Here is a 25885-nt window from a genome sequence, read left to right on the forward strand (position 1 = left end):
GTGGTCTGTAACCCCTGGGGGGAGCCTGCACCACCTCCACCCACCAGCCCTTGCTGTGGTGCTGTAGGACCAGAGCAGGAGAGAGAGAGGAGAACACCTGGCTCTGTTCTGGTTCCCTCAGCTGAACACTTAGTAGTAGGTGGAATGTCTTTCATCTGGTTTCATCCAGAGCAACCATCTGCTTTTTAGATGAAGTTTGAGTCACTGCTGGACATTTGCTTCAGAAGTGTCTTTGTTTTTTTCAAGCCAGGCCCAGCTCTTCCCAATGCTATCCAGAACTGTTTTGGCTGCCAGAGCTCCTGCTAGAATTATATGACCTACTTCTGCCACTTCTTCCAAGTTAATGCTGCATCTCTTTATACCTGAGCAAATTATACTGTTTCCTTACCTTTAAGATGAAATACCAGCTGACTAGAGATCTGTTGAAGTTACAGTGAGTTTGAGACACAGCTGGTAGCTGAAGCCCAGTTACAAGTTGCAGGTAAATGGTTCTAAAATGATGGTTTGTATGACAACTTCAAGGATGAAACTGCTTCTTCATAATGGAGCCAGCAGGCTCTTCTGCCTGGCCAAGGCATCCACTGTACAGCACTTACATTAGGAAGTAAGGTCAAAATAAAATGCAAAATCTTAAGGGATTGATTTATTGAAATATGAATAAATAACAAGGGTGGCATTTGCCTACATGTACTTTGGGGGAAGTTAACAGTTAAGTACCTTTGGGAAGGCCTGTACCATCTCTAGAAGCCAGACACCTAGAGGTGAGGTGGTTATGGGTGATGGAGGAGACATACTGCTGCGGGGGCTTTTTGTCAAAGTGACCTTCAAGCTGGAGTAGTCTTCCTGTATGATAGTTTCTATCATTCTATGATAAGAAGTCAGTCACTCCAGGGACTTCAAGCTGCAGGCACCATGGCTTCAGGTCACAGCAGAACTTCCCTTCCACCATAAGCTTTGTTCAAACCTGAGTTTTCAGTATATCTCATGCCAAAGCTCATCTCTGGCACGTGAAACAGCAATCTTCAAAGAGCTGCTCATTATTTCCTTGTTTAATTCAGCTTTACAATAAGAAAATCAGAAGGGGGAAAATAATTCTTAGAAAAACCAAAAAAAAACCCAACTAAAAACAATAGTAGAATTGCTCTGGTAAAACAAACATTAAATTCTGTGATTACATTTTTATACAGTATACCTTGTATGAAAAGTGTTTACCAAAGTATAAAAGATTTTCAGGAAGGACAGAAAATAAACTTTCCTGAAGAATCTGTAATATATAGTCCAGACAGGGAATGAAATCACATCCATAATATGGTGACACGTCTGAAGATTCAGATCTTAAGCATGCGTTATGTTATGATGGAATTCCTTATTGCAAATGAATGTCTTAGTTTTCTGTCAAATCTAATTTTAGTGCATTTCCATTTTCCAGAGACTTAGACAACTAATATATTAATTTATTTTAAAATAAAATGTAAAGCATGCTTTAATCAAGCAAACTTCACAAGGTCATAACTCTATCTGTAGATTGATTAATAAATATTCAGTGGAAAAAAAATCAGCACCAAAATTAGCTTAGAAGTTTTGTTGTGAAAGGAAGGAGAAGGGAGAAGGAAATACCACAACTGATACTTTTCCTAATGTATGTTGGAAAAAGTCCACGACGGTTTAGGGCTAGATTGAATCTTAATTTAATTTGACATAAACCAACAACAGAAAACTCACAGAGCACTGAGCTTTTCAAGCATCTTAGAGATAACACTTACAGTGCTTTCACCTAATTTTAAAGCACCTTGTGCTTAAACTGTTCTTCCATTAAAACAAGCTGTTGTCAACAAAAATACAATTATCAAAGTTAAAAATATAAGGTGCAGCCTCTTTAGGTGGATCCCTTGTCCCACACACAGGTTCCAAACTTCCATTTGACAGTCCCTATGTTACTAAGGGCTCTAACGTGCAAGACTGTATCAATTCCCAAATCTTTCCTTTACAATTTTAAAGGATGCGAAGCATCCAGCTTCACTTCTCACCAATTTACAGGGATGTTTGCCCCACATTGGTTTAGCAGCAAAAATAACCAGTTGAATTCCTCAGCGCTATATTGTGTTTTTCCAACAGCTTTACAATGTATTGAATTCAAACTTTATTAGTGCTTTCATTTAGTTATATGTAACTCTGTGGAAAAACAGGGAGGGATGTTGCAATTGTAAAATTATCTCTACATTAAAGTGACAGCTTTACCTATTTTTCACGTATTCTTTTACAAAGATGATCTTCTCTTCATCATCTGACATCAGCAAGACCAGTAATTATCGAAGGCCCATCCACAAGCACATTCCAAAATGATTAATGTTCATGTGGTTTTGAGGATGGAATTATTAAATTTATTTTGCTTGTACCCTAGGAGCTGTGAATCATTCAAGCTTCAATAATGTTAGTCCTTAAATGTTTAGCTCAAAGGTAGTACAAAATATTACTATAACAGAAGGAACATAATCCCAGATCCTGAGTTTCTGTGAGAATTCAGAATTCCTTTCCAGGGCCATCTTATCTTCTAGCAGTCTTTAAGCAAAGTCACAAATTCTCAGTTCAGTTTTCTAGAAGAGGAACCAAATAAATCAGTTTAATGACCCTTCACAAGATGATTTTTCATTTGTCTAAATAAATCAGTTAAGGTTACATGTGAATGATTTCCAGTCATTTAAATACAACACTGCTTCAAGATACCTGAAAATTCACCCTCTTAAGTTACAAAACAATCTGTAAGTTTTCAAAAGTAGCACAACTTACACCGAGGAGTACAAAATATCACTGAGACTTCTGAACTACAGCTGAAATTCCTCAGAACAGTCCCTGACCACATCAGTCAGTGGTTTGCTGGCTCACAGCAGAACAGCCCTTGGGAGCTGGGTTTTCAGCTACTCTAGAAAATGTGCAATCAGAACGTTCTCAAATCATGAGCTGAAACTAAACCACTCTTGCTTATTAATAAAAATATATTTCTATGTGTGATCTGGTTTTAGAGCCCTTAGCATTCAGGTTTTCAAGCTTTCTTCAGTGAAGCTTCTAATACGAGTACCCAGATTTTCAGCATTAGGTTCTCTATAAAGATCCGGATGAGACAGGTTAAGAGGCTCAGAAGACCCAGAGCAGCACCCAGCAGGGCGCTACGAGGGAGCTGAGCTGCCCCTTCCCAGGGACAGCAGCTCAGGACAGAGCTGTGGCTGCAGAAGGCCTCTCACCACCACTGCCATGGAATCTGCTCCGCTGAGCAAGAGTCCAGGAGTCACAGCTCCATGATGAGAAAACCTCACATGGCAGCACAGACTCCTGGTTTCTGCTCCAGGGCAGTTTATGTACTTTAAAACCAAAAGGACATTGATGTGGTCACTTTCTCGCTGAATGTGCTTGATCAGCCTCCTACCCATTACTAAAGGAGATGGAACTCCAGATGGAGAGGTAATACAGAAGCAGATAGTCCTTAAATTATGTCTATCGGTAGATTTCTTCAGAAACAAGAAAGCTGAAGAACACAGAAATTTCTTTAGTTCCTTCTGTTCTTGAGGTTCATCTCATCTTTCCAAGCCATGAATGAGTAAACCAAACAAGGACTATCTGGGACTATGCTATCTCTGTGTCCCATAGGTACTGGTACTACTGTTGGTAGACTGTGGTACAAATCTGGTGTCCAGAGCTCAAAAAACATGTTAATAACTATGGAGCATTCAGGAAAGAGCCACCAGAACCATCCTAAGATTGGAAAACAACTTTAAAATGAGATTCCAGTTACTTAATCCCTTGCTCAAGCAAAACAGATGAAGAGATGACCTGGGGATAGCAATAAAGTACCCATAGAAAACACATCACATGCTCTTTGTCAAATAGATAAAGATCTAGGAAAAATCCAATAGATGAAAGCTGAAGCTAGACAAATCCAGAGTAAAAATAATGTACCATTTTGTTGTTCATTGAAGCTCTGAATCATTAGAATAATATACTAGAAAAATTGCTGGAAAGGGCACTTTTCTAAACGCAGCTTTCTGACTGAACCTGTGAATGGATTGAGGGTGCAACAGAGGTCAGAATGGGTGAGGAAAAAAATATTTACAAGAACAGCGTACTGTTCAGAGAGACAGCGAGAACATGGCCATTGGAGAGCTCTTAGCTAAACAACACTGAAGTTCATAAGAGCTTCCCATAAGATACAAAAAAAACAACCTGTATTGCTTTTAAAAATCTTTGTCCTTGCTGATGAGAAGAAATCTCCATTTACCAGGGCAGAAAATGAGGAAAATGTGTATAACTGCCTAAAAGCTGTAGCAGTGAAATCTCTGGTTTTATCGGACAGTGCAAGTAACGTCAATGCAGCCGATGACAGCTCTGAGACAAGGCAACTCCCGGCCAGACCGGAGGCCTCCGTGGACACGGTATTGTCTACAACGCCAGTAGCCGGGACCAAAGGGGGCTGATCCACAACAGATCTGGCTGGAGGCCACTATTAGCGGTGGATGCCAGGGGTCAGTACTGGGTCCAGTTCTGTTTAACATGTTTATTAATAATAATCTGGATGATGGGGCAGCGTGCACCCTCAGCAAGTTTGCAGATGACACAAAACTGGGAGGAGTGGCTGATACGCCAGAGGGTGGTGCTGCCATTCGGAGGGACCTCGACAGGATGGAAAAATGGGCTGACAGGAGCCTCCTGAAGTACAAGGGGAAGCACAAAGTTCAGCACCTGGGGAGGAACAACCCCAACCACAGTCAGCACATGCTGGGCCGGCCCAGCTGGGAAGCAGCTTTGCAGAAAAGCACCTGGGGTCCTGGTGGACACCAAGCTGACCATGAGCCAGCAATGTGCCCTTGCTGCAAAGAAAGCCAACAGTATCACAGGCTGCCTTGTCCCTCCCAGCAGGTCGAGGGAGGTGACCCTTCCCCTCTCCTCAGCACTGGAGAGGCCACACCTGGAGTGCTGTGGCCAGTTCTGGGTACAACAGAGACACGAATGTACTGAAGGAAGTCCAATAAAGGGCCAAGAAGATGGTTAAGGGACTGGAGCATCTCTCCTATGAGGAGAGATGTGCACTGCCACAGGTTGTGCAGAGAGGCTGTGGAGTCTCCCTCCTTGGAGCTATTCAAAAGCCATGTGGACACAGTTCTGGGCAACTGGCTGTAGGTTTTCCTGCTTGTGCAGGGAGGCTGGACCAGATGACCTCCAGAGGTGCCTTCCAACCACAACCATTCTGTGTGATTTACCATATGAGAAAAAACTATGCCATGAAAACTTTCAAATGTTAAACAGCTAGAACAATTTAAGCTAATTCTAGTAAGATCTACACATATCCAGACTCTGCAGACTGACAGAGAAGAAAAAACTTAAGATCGTACTAAGCTAACAAAGTCAGGTGAGAGGCTGAAGTAAGTAGGTACCAACTAGAGAACATTCACTGCATCTTCTGATGTTTATTTAGACAGTTGAGACAAGGTAAGATGAGAGTACAACTGTCCTTTAGCTGAAGGAAGTCAAAACAAATAGACATTACAGAAATATTGTAGTAAGGTGCTAGTAGGTGTTAAATAAGAAATACACATGGGACTCTGCAAAGGATTAGATAGGAAAAAATTATTATGACGCAACATGACTAGGAAGTCTGGAAGCAGTGAAAATGGCCCAGGAAGATACTGGGAGAGTCAAAGAACGTCATGGAGACACCTCCAAGCTATCCAGCCTCAACCACTTGTGTATGCTCACTGAAATTATTTATTCTGCATCGTAATTCATGGATTTAACTTAAATTGCCCCATATAAAGCAATACCAAACATAAAGTCAAATTAAGCAATACTTTCTTATGCTGAGAAATTTTCAAGGCAAAGAAAACTATACAAGTCTTTTCCCAGGATTCCCAGCTAATGGAAGGCACTGCTACCAGCTTCCAGAATTTCTTGATGCACATTTGGCTTGAGTTTTTGGGACTGAAAAAACACCTTCCTATCAGAACCATACCAAGGCCTCTACTGCACAATCTGCTTTAGCTTCTTCAGAACTGTGAATCACTGATAATAAAATGGAGCATTAAGCAAAAGATGTCTTGAAACAAGGAACTCAAGGAAACAGGATTTATCAAAGCAATGATTATCAAGCTCCCCACTTTTAATTGACCCGACGTTTCATATACATACACTGTAAATCCTGACTGAGTGTACCCCTGCATTCTTCTTATGCGTGAAGACAGTAGTTTATGTCTTCTCTAAATAAAGCAATATTGACTTCAACAGAGGAAATATAGTATATGTGCCCTACTGAATGCACTTTACCTTCGCTTTCTTTGAAGATACACATGTACCAACCACTGGGCAATAAACGGCCATACAACAGCAAAAGCTAAAATACCAGGAGAAATTTCAAAGGGCCACCACGATGGTTTCTAAGGAAAACACACAAAAAATGTAGTCAGCAATCTGTGTGCACATATTGAACAGCGCATGTATACTGCTGAAATGTTACAGTATCAAAGTAGAAAATACTAAATTAATCATTTTTTTTTTCTGGTCTCACTATCAAATAACTTCTTCAGACACAGGTTATTTTTTATCTCCTAGTCGAGGGAGAGAATATACAGAAAGCACATACTAAGAGCTAGATAGAAAATATTCATCTCAATGTTTTTCACCATTCACACTGCTTTTTACAACTAGAAGAAACATTATTTTACCTTGACAGAGGAGGCAGGATGATCATTTGACTGTAATGTCGCAGATTTTGCCTTTAAATACAAACAAAGGCTGGTAAGTATAAAAAGGAAACTGCAATGAAAATTTATCTGCTTCACAAAAGGAGAATGTCAAGTTTTTCATCCTGTGAAGGCTTTGCAATCTGTGTATATGACAGTTTAAGGAACAGACAACCCCCATGCGACTCCCCTTTCACCACTTAGTTTCCAACTTACCTCTCATGTTTCCATTACTCTTTATAGCATTTTTATCACATCTTTGTGTTAAAAAATGAATGGGTGTCACCCTCTAATTACAGATTTTCAGGGCCCCTCCCGCTCAATGTGTCGTTGCAACTTCCTCAACTCTTGACCAGTCCCAGCAGTTACAACCCAGAGTAGAAATCCCCAGAGCTTAATTGGAAAGAAAAAGTGTTTATCCACTCTAGTCTATGCAAAGGCACAAAGCGCTGGTTTAGTGTGCCCTGAGCTATAGCTACAGGCACGTCTAACAGCATCAAGAAAAGAGAATACTGTGTTCCAAATCTTCCAGGCAATCCAGAAAATGAGAAGTACCAGAAACTTTTCAAGACTTTTCCCACACACTATTGTGGTGCTTTCACAGACCAAAGCAGACAGTTTTCTAGGTCTTTCTCAATTCATGTAACTGTGAAACAGAAGCTTCTGTTTCTTCTTAGGTGAGGGCAGCAAGCACAGCATGAACTACTGGGGAAGAATCTTTTACTATTTCTTCATATATTGCTCAGCCGAAAAAAAAAGAAAAATCAATCTGTATCCAAACATCAGATTCTTCAACAGCTGTGATGGAGCAAAATCATGGCATTTATTAAACCCTTTTCACTGGCTGCCTTAGATTTGGAGGATATGTGTCCCAGAGGATACTGCTTGTACAGCTCCCTCATTCTCAGGTAGATCAAAATATATTAGCAGCCAAACAAAACCAAACCTTTTTAGGTCGCTGGTTCGACTCTATTCACAGCGTATTCTAGTCTCCTGAATGTACAGTATTTCCATTGAAATAGAATGAAAACAAGAAACTATCAATAAATACCTATGCTTGCTTAAGACTTCTTTTACCTATCTTGTATATATGATGTGAAACATCAAAAAAACTGGACTACTTTGCGGTGAAAGAATGCTATGAAGAATCAGTCTTCTGCTAACTGAAAAATGGAATCAGAAGTTCTGCCTGCAAATACTTACCAATCTGGAACATTAAGATAAATTCTCTCTTCCTTTGAAAATGCTTTGAGATCTACTGCTGAAAAAATTATCTGGGATCATGTATTACTAAGATCAACTATGGAAACTCCATATAGCGACTGTGTAATGTGTATCAATACCTACAGCTAAAATTAGTCTCATCAGAAATCAGTAAAATAATATATGGTTATTTTCTACAACAAAATGTATGCTTTTGCTCACATGTACAAGAGTCCTGAATTGTGTTCCTGAGAGTAAGTAGCAATAAGAAATATTAAGTTGGAATAAACTACAGACTATTACTGACATGTCTTTACAGTTTAAGAAAACATTGTCTGAAATTTTAATCTGAAAAAGCTTTAAAATATCCAAGGAAAATTAGTAATAAGTAATCAGAACACTTCAGTGAATAATACCTGTGATGCTGTAACCGTCTCCAGCATATGCAACCTCTGAAGGACATTCTGCATGTCTTCTTGCAACCGCATCAGCACCACTGCGATCTGTTCATTGAGGCTGCCCCTGGGTCCTCGGTCTGACCCCCAGCGCTCTCCGTCCCCTCCACCACCCATCTGTCCGCCTTGGGAACCATCTCCTACAGGCTGAAGTCTATGCCCTATGTTGAGGGAGAAGAAAAAAGACAAAAAACAGAATGGGCTACCAACTCTATTAAAAATGTTTGATTTTAACAGCTGAATTTTCTCCCTCCCGAACGGAGTGTGGTACTCCTCATCACAGGCTGTTTTCCGACAGTTCAAAAGCACTGGGAGGTTACTGCAGCATCACCTGAGATGCTTCCCTACAGCCTCAGTATGACACTACCATTCAAGGTCCTAGAATTGCATAAACATTTGAGCAAAAAATGATTAATTCACATCCAGTCAAGTTCAGGAGCAAATTCTGCCCTAGCAAAAAGAAAGATGTGTTTTGCATTTGTGTGTTTCACATTTGTGTTGTACAAGGTGTGTTTTACATTTGGCACAGTCTCCAGCTGGAAATCAAAGAACACTGCAGTAGAGTGATGAGAGAAGACAATTGTTTGAAACCTACAATACTCTTTTAAACTAACACCTTGCTGCTGCAAGTAGCAAACATAAGTAAAACAACAAAAGAGAGGAGAGATGGTTAAACTCATGTCTAATCCTCTAATATGTTCTCCATAATAGTTTTCAACATAAATATATTTTCTATGATTTGGATTTTCTTTTTAATTTTTGCATGACATGACCTATAGGTACCATACAAAAAGGCATGTTATTTATAAATAATATACATTCTGGCCTTTGTTTTTTTTAGTACAAAAAACCCCACTTTATCCTTGACTTTACAGATCATACCACCAGAATATGGTGTTGCTCCTAGGTGACAGCATTAGAAGTATTATGGAATTAAAAGGAGCAGAGGTTCAACACAAATTGAACATCTGGACTGCTATGTGATTAAGAATCATTACATTTCAAGAATCGTAACAGACAGTACCAAAAGCACTCAAAGGTGTGGTTAATGCTCCAGTTATATAGAAAACAATGTGTCACTGATACCTTTCCAAGATGTTCAAATAAGACACCATCAAGGTATAAATGCATATGCATTGAAAAATAAATATGTAACTTGTAAAGAAACTCTTACCATGGATAGAGAGGTTTTGAAGATTACATTTCTAAAAAGACAGGTGCTATAAACACCAGCTGGAGTTTAAGGTAAGCAAAAACAGAAGAAGCCAATATGCTTATTCAAGATCTTCATAGTACAAGAAAATCCTTTGTAATACTCATTCTGAACGAAGAAAATACTCTAAATGCAAAACTGATTGCTACCCATTGTAATTAGAATTTTGTTATCTATTTTCATTGTGAAGGAGAAAAGCACCATAAAGCATGACTGTCTTACTGGACAATGTTGACAAGTGCTTCTCAGGCACCAGGAACTTAGGGCAGTCAGGAGAGTGCAGAAAACAAAAGCAGGCTGCACAGTACCTCTCCCTCTTCTGACATTGTAGAAATCCACTTTTTCTCCACCTTTCTTCTCCTTGTGAGGTCCTCCATTACTGGCTTTGCCATCTTCTCCTCCACACTTGACTTCACCTTGTTCTTGAGCTGCTTCCTCTACAGTATTTCCATAAGTCATGCAAGCATGCCTTGGAAAATCTGTATTTTCTAACAGAAGACTGTGATCTACATCCAAGAAATGGGATGAATGCTTTAAAGATCCTTTAGGTGATGTGATGATCTCCAAGGGCTACAAATCAACATTAGCAAGTAATTAAATTCTGTAAAATGTGACGGTTAACCAATAAAAAGGAAGAAGCATCATCTCTACTTTCACTTTAAGAAAATAATTTGTCCATAATTAAGACTTTTCTTTTAACAGGAGTTGGTATTTTCCTGTAGAATGTGCTCACTATTGTCTACATATCCTTTTCAGATTGAAACGGTTAGACATTCATTTGGGGCAAACATCCTCAAAACAGTTATACCACTTGGAATTACTTCTGACATTTCCAACATATAATAATACTCAGCAATCACTAAAGTAGAACACTGAGATCTGAAAATGTTCCCTTTTCCCTTGTAATATTGGCTTTGCCCCCTATTCACTGACAGGGCATCCTAACTCAGAGTTGTGAGCCACCCTGTCTAAAGTCCCGTGCTGTCAGCAACCCCGGGTAGGCAACATTTACACACCGGGCAAAGATCATATTGTTTATTATGAGCCTGTTCAAAACAGCTGGGCTGCACCCTCTACCTCTCACCAAACAAACGGCACAGTATCCCATCAACTTTTCACTCAAAATCAGTGTTACTGTAGGAATATGTTAAAAATGGATGACATACGCCATTAATCCGGTCACAATTACATGTTCTGTGACAGGACTGCCGTAAGCTGGCTCAAGCAATCCTTTGTTCAGCCTAAGGACAAGCGCACTTGCACAACCATCTGCTGAAGCAGAGTGGGGACCCCAGCTAACTGAAACATCACTCCATGAAAAAGCCAAAATATAACCAAAAGGAGGGGCAAAGAAATGAAAACTGCTGCTAAAATCGCATTCGTCAAATAGTGGTTTGTAAACCTGTATCATCAGAACTGAAGGACAGAGTGTTTGTTATAATACATCTTTTCCAATAGAAAGCTGTATTTATTTCTTGAAATTAACCTCTTCTGGTTTGACTCAATCCATCTATAGTTCTATTTGTATATTTATTTACATACCTCTGAACATTTGTTATTTTGTTCAAAACTAAAATTTCGCTCATGCAGGTTGGGAAATACTGACAAATTATCCACCCACTTCAATTAAAGAGTCCCAAACAAGCTCAAACAATACACAAGATGATTTGGAAATCACGTAGATAAGAGAGCTTGCAGCACTTCAGCCAAATCACCTTTGCTAACGCGCTTCATTACTGAGTAAAATTTTGATTTGCTAAAAGGAATTCTCTAGATCCTCGGGAAATCGCTAGACAAGAGAACGACGCAATATTAGAGAGCTTACTGGTCTTTCTGATCCCATGCATCATTCATATATTCCTCCCCAGAATCAGGAAACCAGGTGCTTGAGTAGAACCTACAAATTCCCCTGAAGGAGGTCCAAGCCCATACATCAACTAAGACTACAGTGAATACCATGAGCAGGAGCACAAATTCAGTCAAAGCTGAGCCAGCACAGTTGTTGTCCACCTTTTATATGAAAGTCAGAGATGTACATTAGGGCTGAAGAAGTGCAAGAGAACTCAGAAATCATTGTCATCTCCCTCTTCTTCAAACCAAGGCCACTTTGAGGCACCAGCCTCCAGACCACCTGCTAAGGCTTAGAAGAACCCCTACCTCTTCTAGGCCAAGTTGCTCCATAGAGTCACAATAAACTTCACTGTCTGAGTCACTGGTTAAGTGCTGAGTTGCTGAGGCCTCTTCAGTATTCTCTTCATTTGCACCTGTATGGAAAGGAGACACGCACACATGCTTTGGAAATGTGAGTCAACTCTGGCAAAGAGTAAAGCAATGAGTTAAAATGTCTAGGTGAGCTTCAACTCATGCCCCTTTTATCTACGGTTGTCATCTTAAAGCTAGATTCTGCATAAAGAGGTTATACTAATATAGGAATTATATAGAACTTTTACTAATGGGAAAATTATACCTCATATTGGCATTTCTGCATCATAAGTTGATAATTTTAATTTTACCTTGTTCATTACAGTCTCCTTCCTAGACTCAGATTAAAGCAGTTTTGCCTAAAGTTATCTGTCAGTTTTGAAATTACAAACTTAAAAATATTAGTTTCAACAAACTGGTACTTATAACATATTAAGCCTTTCAGAATGACAAATAAGATATTAGTGATTTTCATTTCACTATGAATTCGCTTTCAAAGGCAAATAGTATTTGCATAGGTAGTATAATGATTTAAAAGAAAACAATTGCATTTCTGTGGTTTTGGGCCTCGCTGTCGCTGACTTCATGTCTCTTTCGATAGAAGATCCTAAAAGAAAGCCGTATTTTAACCTGGTATTAAATTGGGGATTTTTTTTTGAGTATTCTTTCTTCAGGTTTCTACAACTGAAAGACACCATTGCTCATCTCTGAATCCGAGCATTAAGCTTTCTAGAAAATAAATATTTACCAAGAAAAACATGTGCAAATGAAAGCATGGTCTTGCAAAGACAATACCTTGGGGAGCACTGTTATTAGCTACTTCTGGGCTTGGCTCTGTTTTCTTTATTTCTTCCTCTGGGTTCAAGCCATTCAGGGCAGATTTGGTCTGGATATCATTCTGCAGATCTGGGATGAAGCCGTCTTTGCAACAGCCATTGGTAACAACACTTTCCAAATCCTTAACAGCTGCCAATTCTGGTTTCACACTCTTATAGTCTGTAAAAGAACAAGAAAACCTTGCAAATAGAAAACTACGCACTTAAAAACCACATTTCTTCAAGTAGCTAAGTTTCTAATGGACGGCAAGTATAATGTATCTGCAGAACAAAGTGTATAAATGCTCTTAGATTCACATTTTACAAGAACAAAACAATCCCTGCAAAAGTGTAAATATAAAATATAATTTTCATAAAGAGCAGATGATATTTAAAACATAAGCAAATCCAAGCAGGTCTCTCTGATAAATTAAATCATTATCCTAATGTCCTTGGAGGAAAAAACCTGTACAGAATTCCAAATATGCAATTTCATTTGGTTTTCACTTGATGCTGGTATTTCTCAAGACTCTTTGTGGATCCTCTAAACCAATCTCACTGAAAGTTCCGTTTTATTTTCTCTGAAGAAAAAAGAAAGTTATTTTCAGTTCTACTCTTGCAGCTCACATAGCTATTCAGAAATCTTACTAACAGCACTGGCAACAAAACCAAAACAATACAGCATATAGACTTTTAGCTAGCCTGCTGACAGACCTTCCTAGCCAAGTCAAAAATCGTATGGCATAGCTCAAAATTTGTACTAGTTCTCAATCTTATAACCCAGGTAGAGACACTGCCATTCTTCACACACACATCAATGTGTATTTGCATTCAATTCTCCTGAAGAAGTACAGCATTCCCGATCCTTTGGGATTTTCTGCCAGGTGGTTAAGAATAACTTTGAAAGAAACAATTGTCCAAGTGCGGAAAACATACCACTTCCATTTAGCTGCAGTTCTTTTTCCTCCTCTTCACGCAGCCCTTCTTCTTCCGATTCTGCTCCGCTATCACTACTTTCAGCTTTTCCATTCACAGCCTTTATATTTGGAGTGGAATTCATGACATTACTAAGGTCTGAGAAGAAATCCAAGGAGGGAAAAAAAAGATTTCTATTAAAAGAAGCAAACATACAACCCTCCCCCACCCCAAACTACTAGTCGTAGTTCTACAACAGTATTTCCATATTAGAAAATGTACCGAATAATGCCAGCTTTATTTCTGTAAGCTCCTCCTTAATTAGTTTAATGTTTCTCTTCTGTGGCTCAACACAGAGCACCCGACCGCTGCTGAAGAGATTCTGAGCGATTCTGAGGAAGGCTGCTGGCAGGGGACAGCAGGCCACTTCCACTGCCAAGCCTCAGACCAGCTCTACTTACTACCCATATTTATGGTACGGCTGCAGTAGTCTTTTATCAAGGACACATGTGGCCATGATCTGCTAAACCCAGATGTCAAAGTTTTTATACAAGTTCCCTTTTAGGCTGAAATGCTTCAAAACTGCTCTCAATTCAAAGGCAAATTTTAAACATTCTGTTTAATGTGAGCAACAGGATTCTGAAGATGGTAAATACAATATCCCATGCATGTTCTCCTGCAGCAATTTAAGCAGATGCAAGATGTGGTAAGAAGACTCAAGTTTGTACAGATCTTTATCTAGCAAAGGGCATATGGAAATAAATTCTCTGATTTCAGTGAAAAAGATGATGAAATAAATACATTGAGCACTTGTTTGCATGTCTAATTACATAAATATTCTTTTTAATCTTGAAATAGACAAAGGAACTGCTAAATCCTTGTTCTCCACATCTTTGATTACTCCAAGGATTACAATTCACTCTGTACAAAGAATTGCAAGGTAAAGATTCTTAAAATATATGGAGAATTTAAGGAACAATTCTACCACCTCTGGTAAAAACTATATGGTTAAATACATCCTGATGATCACTTAAGCCTCCTCTGTTAGGGCAGAGTGATTAAGGTACAAAGAGAGGAGAGTTTCTGCGAGACACTCGCACAGTTTACATGTTGACTCCAAGGCTGAATTCTGTCTCAATTGTCACCACAGCATTCCATTTGTATAACTTCTACATTCCCTTGTCAGAACCTTGAAAGATTAATTCTTACATTTAAGCTTAACATTAAGCAGCAAAATAACATTCAATTATACTGGAGTTGCCAAACCAGCTCCGCTACTTTCTTTGCTGCATGCTGATTTAGAGCTAGAGGGTTTCTGCTTTAATCTTACAATGAAGAGCCTTCCCACTTTCCTCCAGGTTCAAAGCTTATCCATAACGCTTTAAAAAAAAAAAAGGCAAAATAACTTTTGGTATAGAAATAATGAATATGTTACATATACTGTTCACCTTAGTTTTAGGGCAAGAAAGTTTTCTGTGGACACCATTACGATTCTGGATTGATTTAATCCAACTTTCATTTGAAAAGTGCCTCCTTATTGTAAAAAGAGAACTGGAAAAGCTATTGTCTGTCTTGTAGGCTACAAGAACATCATCAAACACATGCTCGTTCTCACTGAAGAACACTTTGTATTTGCAAAGGAATTTGTTTCACAAAATAAAAATCCCAACACATTTCCAGTTTATTTTGTATAAGCATGTCTCATTTATTGTGAAACCCAATTCTGGAGATGTTTTCTGAGCAGCAGTAGTGCGAGGAAGATATCAGTTAAGTCCTCTCAGCACAAGCATTAAGCACAGACACATCTCCCTTGGCACCATGAGGTGGGCACCACCCTTCCCTCTGAAACAAAAGCGTGTTGGGACACAGTCATCCACACGTCCAACCCAGTCGTGGGAACAAATAGGAACAAGACCAGGAGCTGTGAAAGAAGGTGAACTAACTCTGTAAACCTCCTCACCCTGCCAAAGACAGTGTAAAAAGCCCCAGCTATACCATAAGCTTTTTTCTTAAGATTTGCTTTTTTTCTTTTTGAGCGGAAGGCCTTTGAACACTCAAGCATGTTCTCTCTTAATTTCAGTAAGGAGATTATTCATTTGGAGAAACTTCCAAGTAATACATCTCATATATTTAAATAAGGAGGTGGAATTCAGTTAAAGTATCAACAGTAACAGATCTATGTTACTGTGCCACAGGACACCTGAATAAGTGAAACCCATCAAAACTGTATTTCTTCCACAAAGCCATTCTTAGCAACAATGCTCCTCAAGACCATACAGAGGCATCGCTCTGATGCAGACTCTGAAGCACACAGCATTGTACAGAGTTTTGGCCACTTGAAATACCATGCTTAAGCATGTGCTTTGCCTCAGAACCCTTACAGAGCCCTGCTCACCCGGTCCATCCCCAACGGGTTAACGGCTACTTCCCCAAGAATGTATCTTTTAATATGATGGTAAGAGCCGAGCAAGCTTTTAAAACTTTATTTGCTCTGTGCTAATCCCACCCACCCCTTTGTTCTTTCCGTGCACCCACTTCGACTGCATGCAAAACGTTGGTAGCTTTTTCTGTTGCCCTCGTTCAGATACTACAGAATCCCTCTTGGCTTGTCTTCATCTCGCTGCCTACAACACCAAACTGTGAGATTTGTGACAGTGTCTTCTAAATCAAAGCTGTACTGTTCTGTAGCTGTACAAGGAGTTATATTATACTGTAAAAGCCTGGACTGATTTTCTTAAATGCCATATAGTAAGAGCTGTGTAGCAGTAACAACATGCAAACGGAATGATTTAACAAAAGAAAACAGTGAGGTGGAAAGGATGTGAAGAACAGACACACAGCCTCTCTACAAGCTTTCAGTAGATGTTTATTGTGTCAGCTCTATTAAGAGATTTCCTGAGAGAGATTCTAAATGTATTTCTTTAAAGGCAGCACTACAATTCTTTTCAATGACCTGTATAACGGAGACAAGTTTCTCAAAAGTATGTATTCAATTTCTAACTCCCCACATATCTCCAGGCAATTTTTGTTACTTGGATGGGAGTTAGGAGCTTAAATGCCTCTGTGGATCTGCCTCAGCTCGAGGGTAATTTTAAAAAGAAAACCTAGCCTAGCAGGTTTTTCTCAAATGCTTTGTATTTTTGGTTTTCTGAACAGGCACATAATTCCTATATAAAATTAACATGCACTGCTGGAGCTGTACTGATGTTTGGCTTAGCACAAAACAGTAGCCTCACACAAGTCCTACAGCCTCTTTCATTCTCTGCAAATAGCAGTGATCAGGAAACAGTCTACAACTGCAGATGAAACATCAGAAAACATTTTACTAGCTATGTGCACCCTCACCATTCAGTAAAAAATGATGTGCTTTTGCAAAATGCTATAATTTTACTATCTGTTCAACAGTAGCAACATCTTAGCCACTAAAAGACTTCCAGGACCTACACTTACTATAAGCTTCTATGCCCATCTATTTGCAGTCTTAAGTTTAAGTAGACTCAAGCTCTGTCAAAATTTTAAAGTCTCAGAGAGAATTATAGGCTGTACAAAATTGTTTTGACAATCAGGTAATTAGAATTCTTTGCTTGCCAAGACAGCTGGATGTTTCGTGCTTGCTACTGATCCACATAAGCTCCTTCCTTCAATTCCAAGATTACACAACCACGTTTCACCCTTTCCAACACGCTTTGTTGCACAAATCTCCACCTCGTTTTTGAAACTGATGCATTCCCATACTCCAAGGAGTGAGCATGGTGAGAAGGAGGGGTACATGCTCAACAAGCTTGAGAAGTAGGCCCATGCGAACCTCATGAGGCTCAACAAGGTCAAGAACAGGGTCCTGCACCTGGGCTGGGGCAAAACCTGGTATCAATAAAGGCTGGGGAATGAAGGGATTGAGAGCAGCCCTGCAGAGAAGGACTTGGGGGTACTGGTGGATGAAAGATTGGACATGAGCTGGCAATGTGCACTTGTAGCCCAGAATGCTGATCGCATCCTGAGCTGCATCAAAAGGAGCGTGGCCAGCAGGTCAAGAGAGGTGATTCTGCCCCTCTGCTCCACTCAGACCCCACCTGGAGTCCTGCATCCAGCTCTGGAGCCCTCAGTACAGGAAAGACATGGGCCTGTTGGAGAGAAACCAGAGGGGGCCACAAAATCAGAGGGCTGGAACAGCTCTGCTGTGAGGACAGGATGAGAGTTGGGGTTGCTCAGCCTGGAGAAGAGAAGGTTCCAGGAAGACCTTATTGTGGCCTTTCCATACTTAAATTTGGCCTATAAGAAAGATGGGGACAGACTTTTTAGCAGGGCCTGTAGCAATAGAACAAGGGGTGATGGTTTAAAACTAAATCAGGGAGATTCAGGCCAGACATGAGGAAGAAATTATTTACAATGAGGGTGGTGAAACACTGGCCCAGGTTGCCCAGAGAGGTGGTAGATGCCCCATCCCTGGAGACATTCAAGGCCAGGCTGGACAGGGCTCTGAGCAACCTGATCTGGTTGAAGATGTCCCTGCTCACTGCAGGGGGTTGAATTAGATGAGCTTTGAAGGTCCCCTCTAACCCAAACTATTCTATGATTCTGTGTGAGCATCTGGGAGCAATAAGCTCTTTAGCTAGAAGAAGAGCTTCTATACCCTCATTTCCTTCCATTCTTTTCAATATAGCATACTACAAAGAAAATTTCCAAGGATCAAGCCTTCTCTGTAACATCTGTTCTACAAACAAGCTGACATCACAAAAAAGATATTTTAGAGGAGTCTGTCAAAAATTGAAACAAAATTCCTTACTTTAACTACTACTGTTTTATCACTTAATTTTAAGTGGATTAAGTGTAAGTGCTCTAAAAAATGTATTCCCTGAGCACATAGATCATAGGAGCCCAATCTTCCTCTGTACAGTTTTCCTTTTTTTGTTCTTTAGTCTTCCAAAACTTGACTAACAGAGAAAAAGAACCTCTCCTCCTTTTTATTTTTCTTTCAATATACCCCAAGAGACTACAGCCTTGTTTTGTCAGCTTGTGCTTTTCAAGCTGCTACACTTGAAGAGATGCCACTGTAGTTCAAAAAAGCAATTTAATAAAAAATGTCTTTATTTATAGTTTGTAAACATCAAACCAATTGTTTGTGGATAAGAACAAACACAGATAATAGCAGCTTCTTAGATATTTATATTAACTTGTAAGCATGGTATTCAGGATTGCTGACTATTCATCCTGTACCTTCACACTTCGCTTTTCAATATCTATGGAGTTTTTCATCTCCATCCATATCACCAGTACCTGTTCCCTTAAATTTTCAGAATACTTTCTGTATCAACAAGGTTACCAAGTTTTTGTGTTGACTTTGATATATTTCCCTCCTCCCTGTGACTCCTGAGCCTTCTGCCAGCCGAGACAACCTGCCTGGGATCTCCTGACCAAGGGCAGCTGCCCTGCAGTCATCCCCAGCACCAGCAGGTAGTTCCACCAAGGCCACCAGACACCCAGAGTACGGGGCACCAAGCACATGCAGCTCAATTACACAGTGCATGTGAGTGAGACCAGCAGAGCCAGGCTTTGCCAACTTACTGCCAACACCATGGGCAGCAATCACGTGTGAGACCGAACACTAAAAATAGCTGCTGCTTAGATATTTATAGTAACTTGGAAGAAATAGCAAGATCATTCCAGGATCCAAGATGTCCCCATGTCTGGTACTACTTCCCTCTGGGACAATGAGCAGGACTTGCTAAGATCTCTTCTGTATGGAAGAGATACAATCAACATTGGAACTTTTACTTTGTGTGGCAAGAAGAGAGGAGTATTATACTCTTGAGTTTTGTCCCAGAAAACACAAAACATGAAAATTGTGAACTCAGAACCCCATAAAGAAAACTGAATTATGCTTGAAAGCAACAGAAAACCATATTGCTGAGTCACCCATCGTTCAGACACTCCGTTCTATAACATTGTAGCCTGAATTGAAAATTGTTTTGCCCTGTACAAAAAAACAAAGACACAGGGAATAACATTAGGATTATATTCTCCTGCACCTATTCCAAGCCTAACTGTTGAACAGCGTTTTACAATGCCCATAATAAACACAGCCTCACAGATAGCACAGATGGATTTTCCATACACCTTAGAGGCTGAGTAAGTAATTATTTCTGCTATAGTAAAGTTATACATATAACACCAGCCCATGCCCACTGGGCAGGTTTTGTTTTTCTGAGAGCAATCAAGGTTTGACTACCTACATCTGTTCTCCCCCAGCCTCCCATACTTCTGTCCACTACTTCTTTGTAGAACAGAGCTGCGAGAAATCTGGGTTTTGGCTCTCTCAACACAAGATCTTAACTACAATTAAGACCTCTAAAAAGTAAGACATCAACATTTTATAGCAAGTAGGCACATCTGCTAGATTCTCAAAACCTGAACAGCTTTTGACAACTACTTTTCACTTTTGCAGTGAACTGTTGTCTGGCTGGAAGAAAAAAAAAACACAGGTCCAATGACCAATTATACACACAAACTCTTACTGTTCACTGAATCCGGCACAAAGCAGATTACAGCCAGGCTTTTCTTTTCATGGAAGCAAGCTTCTCGTAGCTCCCTCCACTTAGAAAGGAACAACTTTTATTCTTACATTTTCACATTTGGATACTCTGCCGCTCACCCAGTGGTGATAAATTCTCTTCTACTCTGTATGGCAGGAGCTGTTGATATCCTCAGGCTTGAACTAAACTGATGCTCTGCCCTAATTTCCAACATTGTGAGATAGCACTGGCATAAAGCCATCAGTTTTAAGTCAAATCACCAAGTAGGCTCATATCTGAACTGGAAAGCCTGGAGCAGGTGTATGTGGCAACAGGACAAGCCACAGCTAGTTGAGACTGATTCACATCTCATTGAGACTCTCCACTGACTTTGGCACTTGCCGGCCCAGCCCTTAATCCTATAGTAATCTCATCCTGCAGTAAACACTGCAAAGAATGTTCTAGATGCTGTGAAGGTTAACTATTAAACTACTGAGATATTAACAAAGTATTTGTATAGTAAATTTCCCACTGGCCTCCCTGAAAATACTCTGTAACCTTGATTACAGCTGTTAGCTTATCACTGGAAACCAGAAGAGGAAAAAAAAGTTTAAAGCAGGGAATTTTTAAAACTGCTCTCACTCACCCACCAGGTTCTCCTGCCCCATGCTTGCCCTGCCTTTATGCACCTCTTAGCTTTGGTGCTGCCACCCATTCAACATGGCCTACTAAAGCACAGCAACTTCAGAGTAACAGAGATTTAGGCTCTTTTCTTACAAAGCATTAAGAAGATTCTCAGCCACTGAATTCCTTAAAAATCATAGTGAATAAGAGAGGAGGGAGAAGGAAGGAAATCAGTTTAGCAAATATCTTTGAAGTCAAAAAGAAATGAAAAAGTGAGCTTATGAAGCAAACAGAAGGTGTTTCACAGAAGAGACCCATACACAAGCAGGAAGAGCATCGCCAAATACTCCATTACAAAGCAAAGATGCTGAAAATAACATGAGAAGCTCTTGAGAAGATAAAACTACTTGAAAAGAGAAACTAATCATATACATTCTACAGAAGCACAGTTGGAAGATATATTGCATTTTAAGAGGAAGTGTGTTGCTAACCAGAAAGTAATAATTAAGAGCAGGTTCACTTTCTTCAAGTGCAATCCTCCCCTTGAATCTTACTTATGTCCTGTGCTAACTACTGCATTTGAAATAGCAGTGTTTACATGTATTTGCTTGTTCCAAAAGCACACAGACCTCTGTGAACACCATCTTTTACACCTGGCTCCCATATCCCATGCAGGAAGAAACTGAGGAAATTGTTAAATAGCTGTATCTGCCTGTGAGCCAGGACAAGTTGTGCCATTCACTTCAGCTGCTGCTGAAGCAGTGCCCTGTATGGGCTCCTGGCACAAAGATGCTCCAGTGCAACCAGCACTGCCCAAAGCAGCACATTCAGCAGGACGAGTCACCTGCCTTCAATAGGGCTTAATTTGGTCCAACTGCAACACAGCTGGAAGCACACTTTTCAGAAGAAAAACTCAGCAGGATGACAAAGGTTAGGAATATTAAACACTGAATCTTTCCACAGTCTCCACAGTGCATAACCTGTCATTACCAGAGGCAACATTCAGTCTTCAAAAAGGCTTACAAAGAGTACTATTACTCAGCATAAAAGCAAATGGTCATCTTTATTTAGCAGGATTTTAAAACAGATGAAATGCCTTGTCACAAAGCAGAGAGAATACACAGGAAAATTCTACTAAAGAACTTGTGAACAATTTCCAGATACTTTGTTTAGTTGTTGAAATAACTTTGTGTGGGCCTGTCAGGCATGGATTTTCTTGCCCCACTTTGGACTGACTTGCATTCAGAATTAAGAAGATATCCACAAATATTCTCAAGGAAACATTCAGAGAGATGAGTTGGCTCTGAAACTCTCAATATTTCACCAAGCATCAGATCAGCAGGGTGCCAATTCTAGCCTACCTTTGGCTTCTTCAGATATAACAAGAAAGCTTGAATGCCCACTCTGAAAGTTTCTAATTCACTGAGCAATAGTATTTTGAAAATTCTCGGCCTTTTTAGCATTGGCTTGGACATCAAATTCTTGTGTGTTTCTTAGCAAGTGCAAAACATCAAAAGGTTGCTCTTCTAAAGCACCCCCTCACCTTACCTGACAGTCCTCCCTCTACTCTTCCAGCAGCTGCAAACAAAAGGGTCCTTCTGTAACAGCTCCCTATTCTCTTCTGCAGCACTATGATGCCTAAGAGCCTGCCTACTTCTTTGATGTCTAGTATTTTACCTGAAAATAATTCAATGATTTTTTTTCTGTAAAAAGATACTTCATGCCTGTCAGAAAGAGACTAGTGACTGAACTTTGCAGAGAACTTAAGCTTCACACACAGCTGCAAGATGAGCTTTCAAAAAACTACCTGGGTTACAGGCTTTTGAAATACCCCTCAGATTGGCTCAGCCTACTGGAGGGAATTCTCTGTTTTCCTTCCATTACCAAGTCATCCAAGTCTGGATATTTGTAACCCACAGATCCAGCAAGTTTGTCCTCGTTGTCTAGCAGATGTTATAAGTCACTTTAATGCTGGCATGTCAGGTTTTGGTGTTATTCATTAAGGAGAGCCACAAGCTCTACTGATTCAGGTAGACAGTATTTCAATGGTTTATATTTAACATTTTCAATGAAACCACAATGAGTAAAAATTATATTTTAAAAGGTTACACTTTTCTGTTGAAGTGTATCTACTAGAGACAATACACCAGCCACAGCCAAGGTACACTAAACTACCAAACAATCTCTTCAACTAATTCAAGAATACTCTTGATTTTGAGGAAGTGCCATGCAATTCTTAAACAATTAAACAATTACCTTCATACAGACTAAAATCTGATGAAGAAGGATGAAAGGTGAACACAGAACAGAATGGGCCAGAAGATGGGAAGAGTACAATATGAAGCAAGAGATGAGCCTCAGTTTCCAGAACATACCAATTGCCCACCCAGGATAAACCACCTTCCACAACAGAAGCCACAGAGAGTATCTACACCATCTCAAACACAGACTTGGGCAGATTGGTTTTATTCTTTAGCATGTATCTGGAAGACTGAAGGTACTTCATGCTTCCATACTTGTGTGAAAAATTTTGAGACCTGTAGTGTAAACAATAATAATTATTTTCAGCTTCACTTTTAATTGGGGAAATGCCAAGAGTGCTGAAGAAAGTGTTTCAAAGTCTTAAGTCGAATGGTAAAGTTGGAACATACAATGGACGCTGTGAAAGTTTTGTCTTAATTCACCGTGGCATAATTAGGTGTTGGAGATCTGAACTGTATGAAGGATGACACATCACCAGATTTACTGTAACACTGACGGAACAAAATAAAGCTGAAATTTACTATTCTGTTTTACTTATACTGCCTTCATTTAAGCTGCCTCTTTAAAAAAAAAAGTATGCAAAATTTGTTAGGTTTAACTTCTGTGATTCTGTTTGCGTAAATAAGTCACTTTTTTCAAGTGGTGGCTTTTGGCACTATGCCAGACACCACTACTAAGTAAATCCTTATTACACAGATCACTGACCTGAATCTACTGATACTTTTACAAACTTGCCTGTCAATCCAGCTGTCTTGCGAGCTCATTAAGTCCCAGACATGAAGCAAACAAATTTTAGTTGAGAAAAAAAGTCACATAGCTTTCAAAGCGGCCATTTAAAAACTACCATTTCCTTTCCTCAAAAACAATGAAAAGCTATTTCTGTTTTTTTGAGACTTGATACCAAAAGCAAAATCAAAACTATGTTCCTTTAAGGTGGGGGAAAAAACTGCACATACACAAGGCAACTTAACCAACTGACTCCTACTTCTTAAACACATTAAAACAACTAATTTGTGAAATGGTTTGGGTTTTAAAAACTGTTTCAAGTTTTGCCCTGTTGCATTTCAATTTTTAAATAGAATTTTAAGCCAGATTTAAATAACTGTAAGCCTTATATTACAACATTATGAACACATTACCTGTAACATAATAACTGTTATTATAAAGATGTTCTCACAATGGTATTGCTAAATAAAAAATCACCACACCGATTTTTATGCAGCTATGACACCACTAGGTTTGCCACTTGTCAGAGATTTATGATGTTTAAATAGATATGCCCTTCATGAAGTTGAGCCTCAGAAAACTTAACTTGCAGGTTTCCTGAACCCATCTTATATTCTGTATGTATTAGAGAAACTATGATTAAAAAAAGATGGAGTTGTGGGGTTTGATTGTGGATTTTTTTTTTAATCGGATGACAGATCTGGATTACCAGCTCTGCGTGCAGTTTGAAATCCACAGCTACATCAGGATGTAGCAGTACACATTTCAAAGAGATGTTCCTTTTATTAATGGAAAAGCAGAAACTGTTTAGTTGGAGAGGGTGTTTGTTTTAAATACTCTTTTTTGAGGAAGAGGCTTGCTTCAGCTTCTCAAAAAGCCTGTAGACACAGACTAAATACAAAACTTCCTGGGTCAAATTTTGTTTTATACCTCAGAAGCAAAATAAAACAAAATCCAGCCTAACAAAGTGGCAAACCCAGAAGTCATAAGGGTTAGCAGGACATTACTACAACAACAAAACAATGGAAAGGATGGACTTAAAGATAATTTATTATTCCTACCTTCCAAATACTTAGAGACTTTCTCCATTTGAACTGCCATATGGTAAAGAGAATGAACAGAAAGACGCAACATTTAGCTTTAAAATCATTTACAGATATCAAGCCCAAAAAATCTGGAGTTGTGGTTATTAGTAGTATAAAGGAAGTTACTTGTCCGAACCTGAGGTTAGGTCAGATCCTCTGTTCTTTTTATCTTCTACTATTTCATAGAACGGGCCTATTACTTGTAGTAATTCTTCAACTTTGTCCGTCATTGGCATACTCTCAAGAATCTGTACAAGTCCAAAATATGGAGCATCTTATGAAACAGCATTTCAATGATACATTCAACTCATTTTAGAAACTGCTGGTCATTGTAAAACTCAGTAACATTCTAACACATCACTTAACATGTTATTCTCTTATTTTACTCTTTTTAATTAAAGGTAAATAACATAAAACTGATCTACCAAACAAGAATCTTAACTGGCTGTATTGACTTTTTTTTAGGTTAAGAGAAGGGAGAGCTCATGCATTTGCCACCACGGAAGGACAGCCTCAGCATAGCATTAGTAGACCTTGGAATCCATTATTTCAGCAATTTCAAACTAAACCAACTCAAAGTTCAACAGGCTGCTGTTATCTGACACAATTTATTTTACAGACAAGTCTTCCGACTGAGAAAATGAAACCAAAATACTTTTTTTCTCAGAGAATTCTTCATATTTGCCAAACTCCAGCATCTCCAATGGAATGTAAGGACCAGATCAGAAGTGCCCTACTGGTTCCATCTAAACCCAAACAACAAAACTGACAGAATACAGCAAAACTGGGACAGTACAAAGCCAGAAGAGCAGCAAACTAGAACCAGGTTCTGCTCTTGAAGTCATTTGAAGCTCTTCCTTTGAAAAAAGTTTATTGATTTTAAATTACAAACCAAATACCTTTGGTTATCCGATAGGAACACAAAATCTTAAGTCTAAAACAGATTAAACAGAAGATATTTAATGATTGAACATTATTTTAAAAGCATGTGATATTATTTTTCCATTGTAGTTTAAGCCATTTCAGCCAAGACTTATGCTGACAGCTTTGTTCTTCCTTCATCCTCTTTTATTATTATTATTTTTTGAAAGAGGTAATAGATACAGGAAGGCTCGGGTAGAAGCAAGCTAACAGCTACACTTTACCTCCTC

General features: G+C 39.3%; 1 protein-coding gene across 3 annotated transcripts in view; it reads right to left on the reverse strand.

Annotated features, from left to right (window-relative positions):
* Positions 1 to 630: 630 nt before the first annotated feature.
* Positions 631 to 25885, reverse strand: part of ACBD5 (acyl-CoA binding domain containing 5) — a 31872-nt gene continuing 6617 nt past the window's right edge. For 2 of the 3 annotated variants that reach the window (XM_065050700.1, XM_065050699.1), the window contains exons 5-14: positions 24871 to 24982; positions 24711 to 24743; positions 13550 to 13687; positions 12594 to 12794; positions 11754 to 11860; positions 9905 to 10166; positions 8345 to 8544; positions 6708 to 6758; positions 6310 to 6419; positions 631 to 2594 (exon numbers count right to left, since the gene is read on the reverse strand). In XM_065050700.1, the coding sequence (XP_064906772.1) occupies positions 2582 to 2594; positions 6310 to 6419; positions 6708 to 6758; positions 8345 to 8544; positions 9905 to 10166; positions 11754 to 11860; positions 12594 to 12794; positions 13550 to 13687; positions 24711 to 24743; positions 24871 to 24982 (1227 nt within the window). In that variant the 3' untranslated portion in view covers positions 631 to 2581. The remainder of the gene's footprint in view (positions 2595 to 6309; positions 6420 to 6707; positions 6759 to 8344; positions 8545 to 9904; positions 10167 to 11753; positions 11861 to 12593; positions 12795 to 13549; positions 13688 to 24710; positions 24744 to 24870; positions 24983 to 25885) is intronic. The other variant, XM_065050701.1, reaches the window with a different exon arrangement.

The sequence above is a fragment of the Columba livia genome, chromosome 2, assembly GCF_036013475.1.
Source record: "Columba livia isolate bColLiv1 breed racing homer chromosome 2, bColLiv1.pat.W.v2, whole genome shotgun sequence".
Lineage (NCBI taxonomy): Eukaryota > Metazoa > Chordata > Aves > Columbiformes > Columbidae > Columba > Columba livia.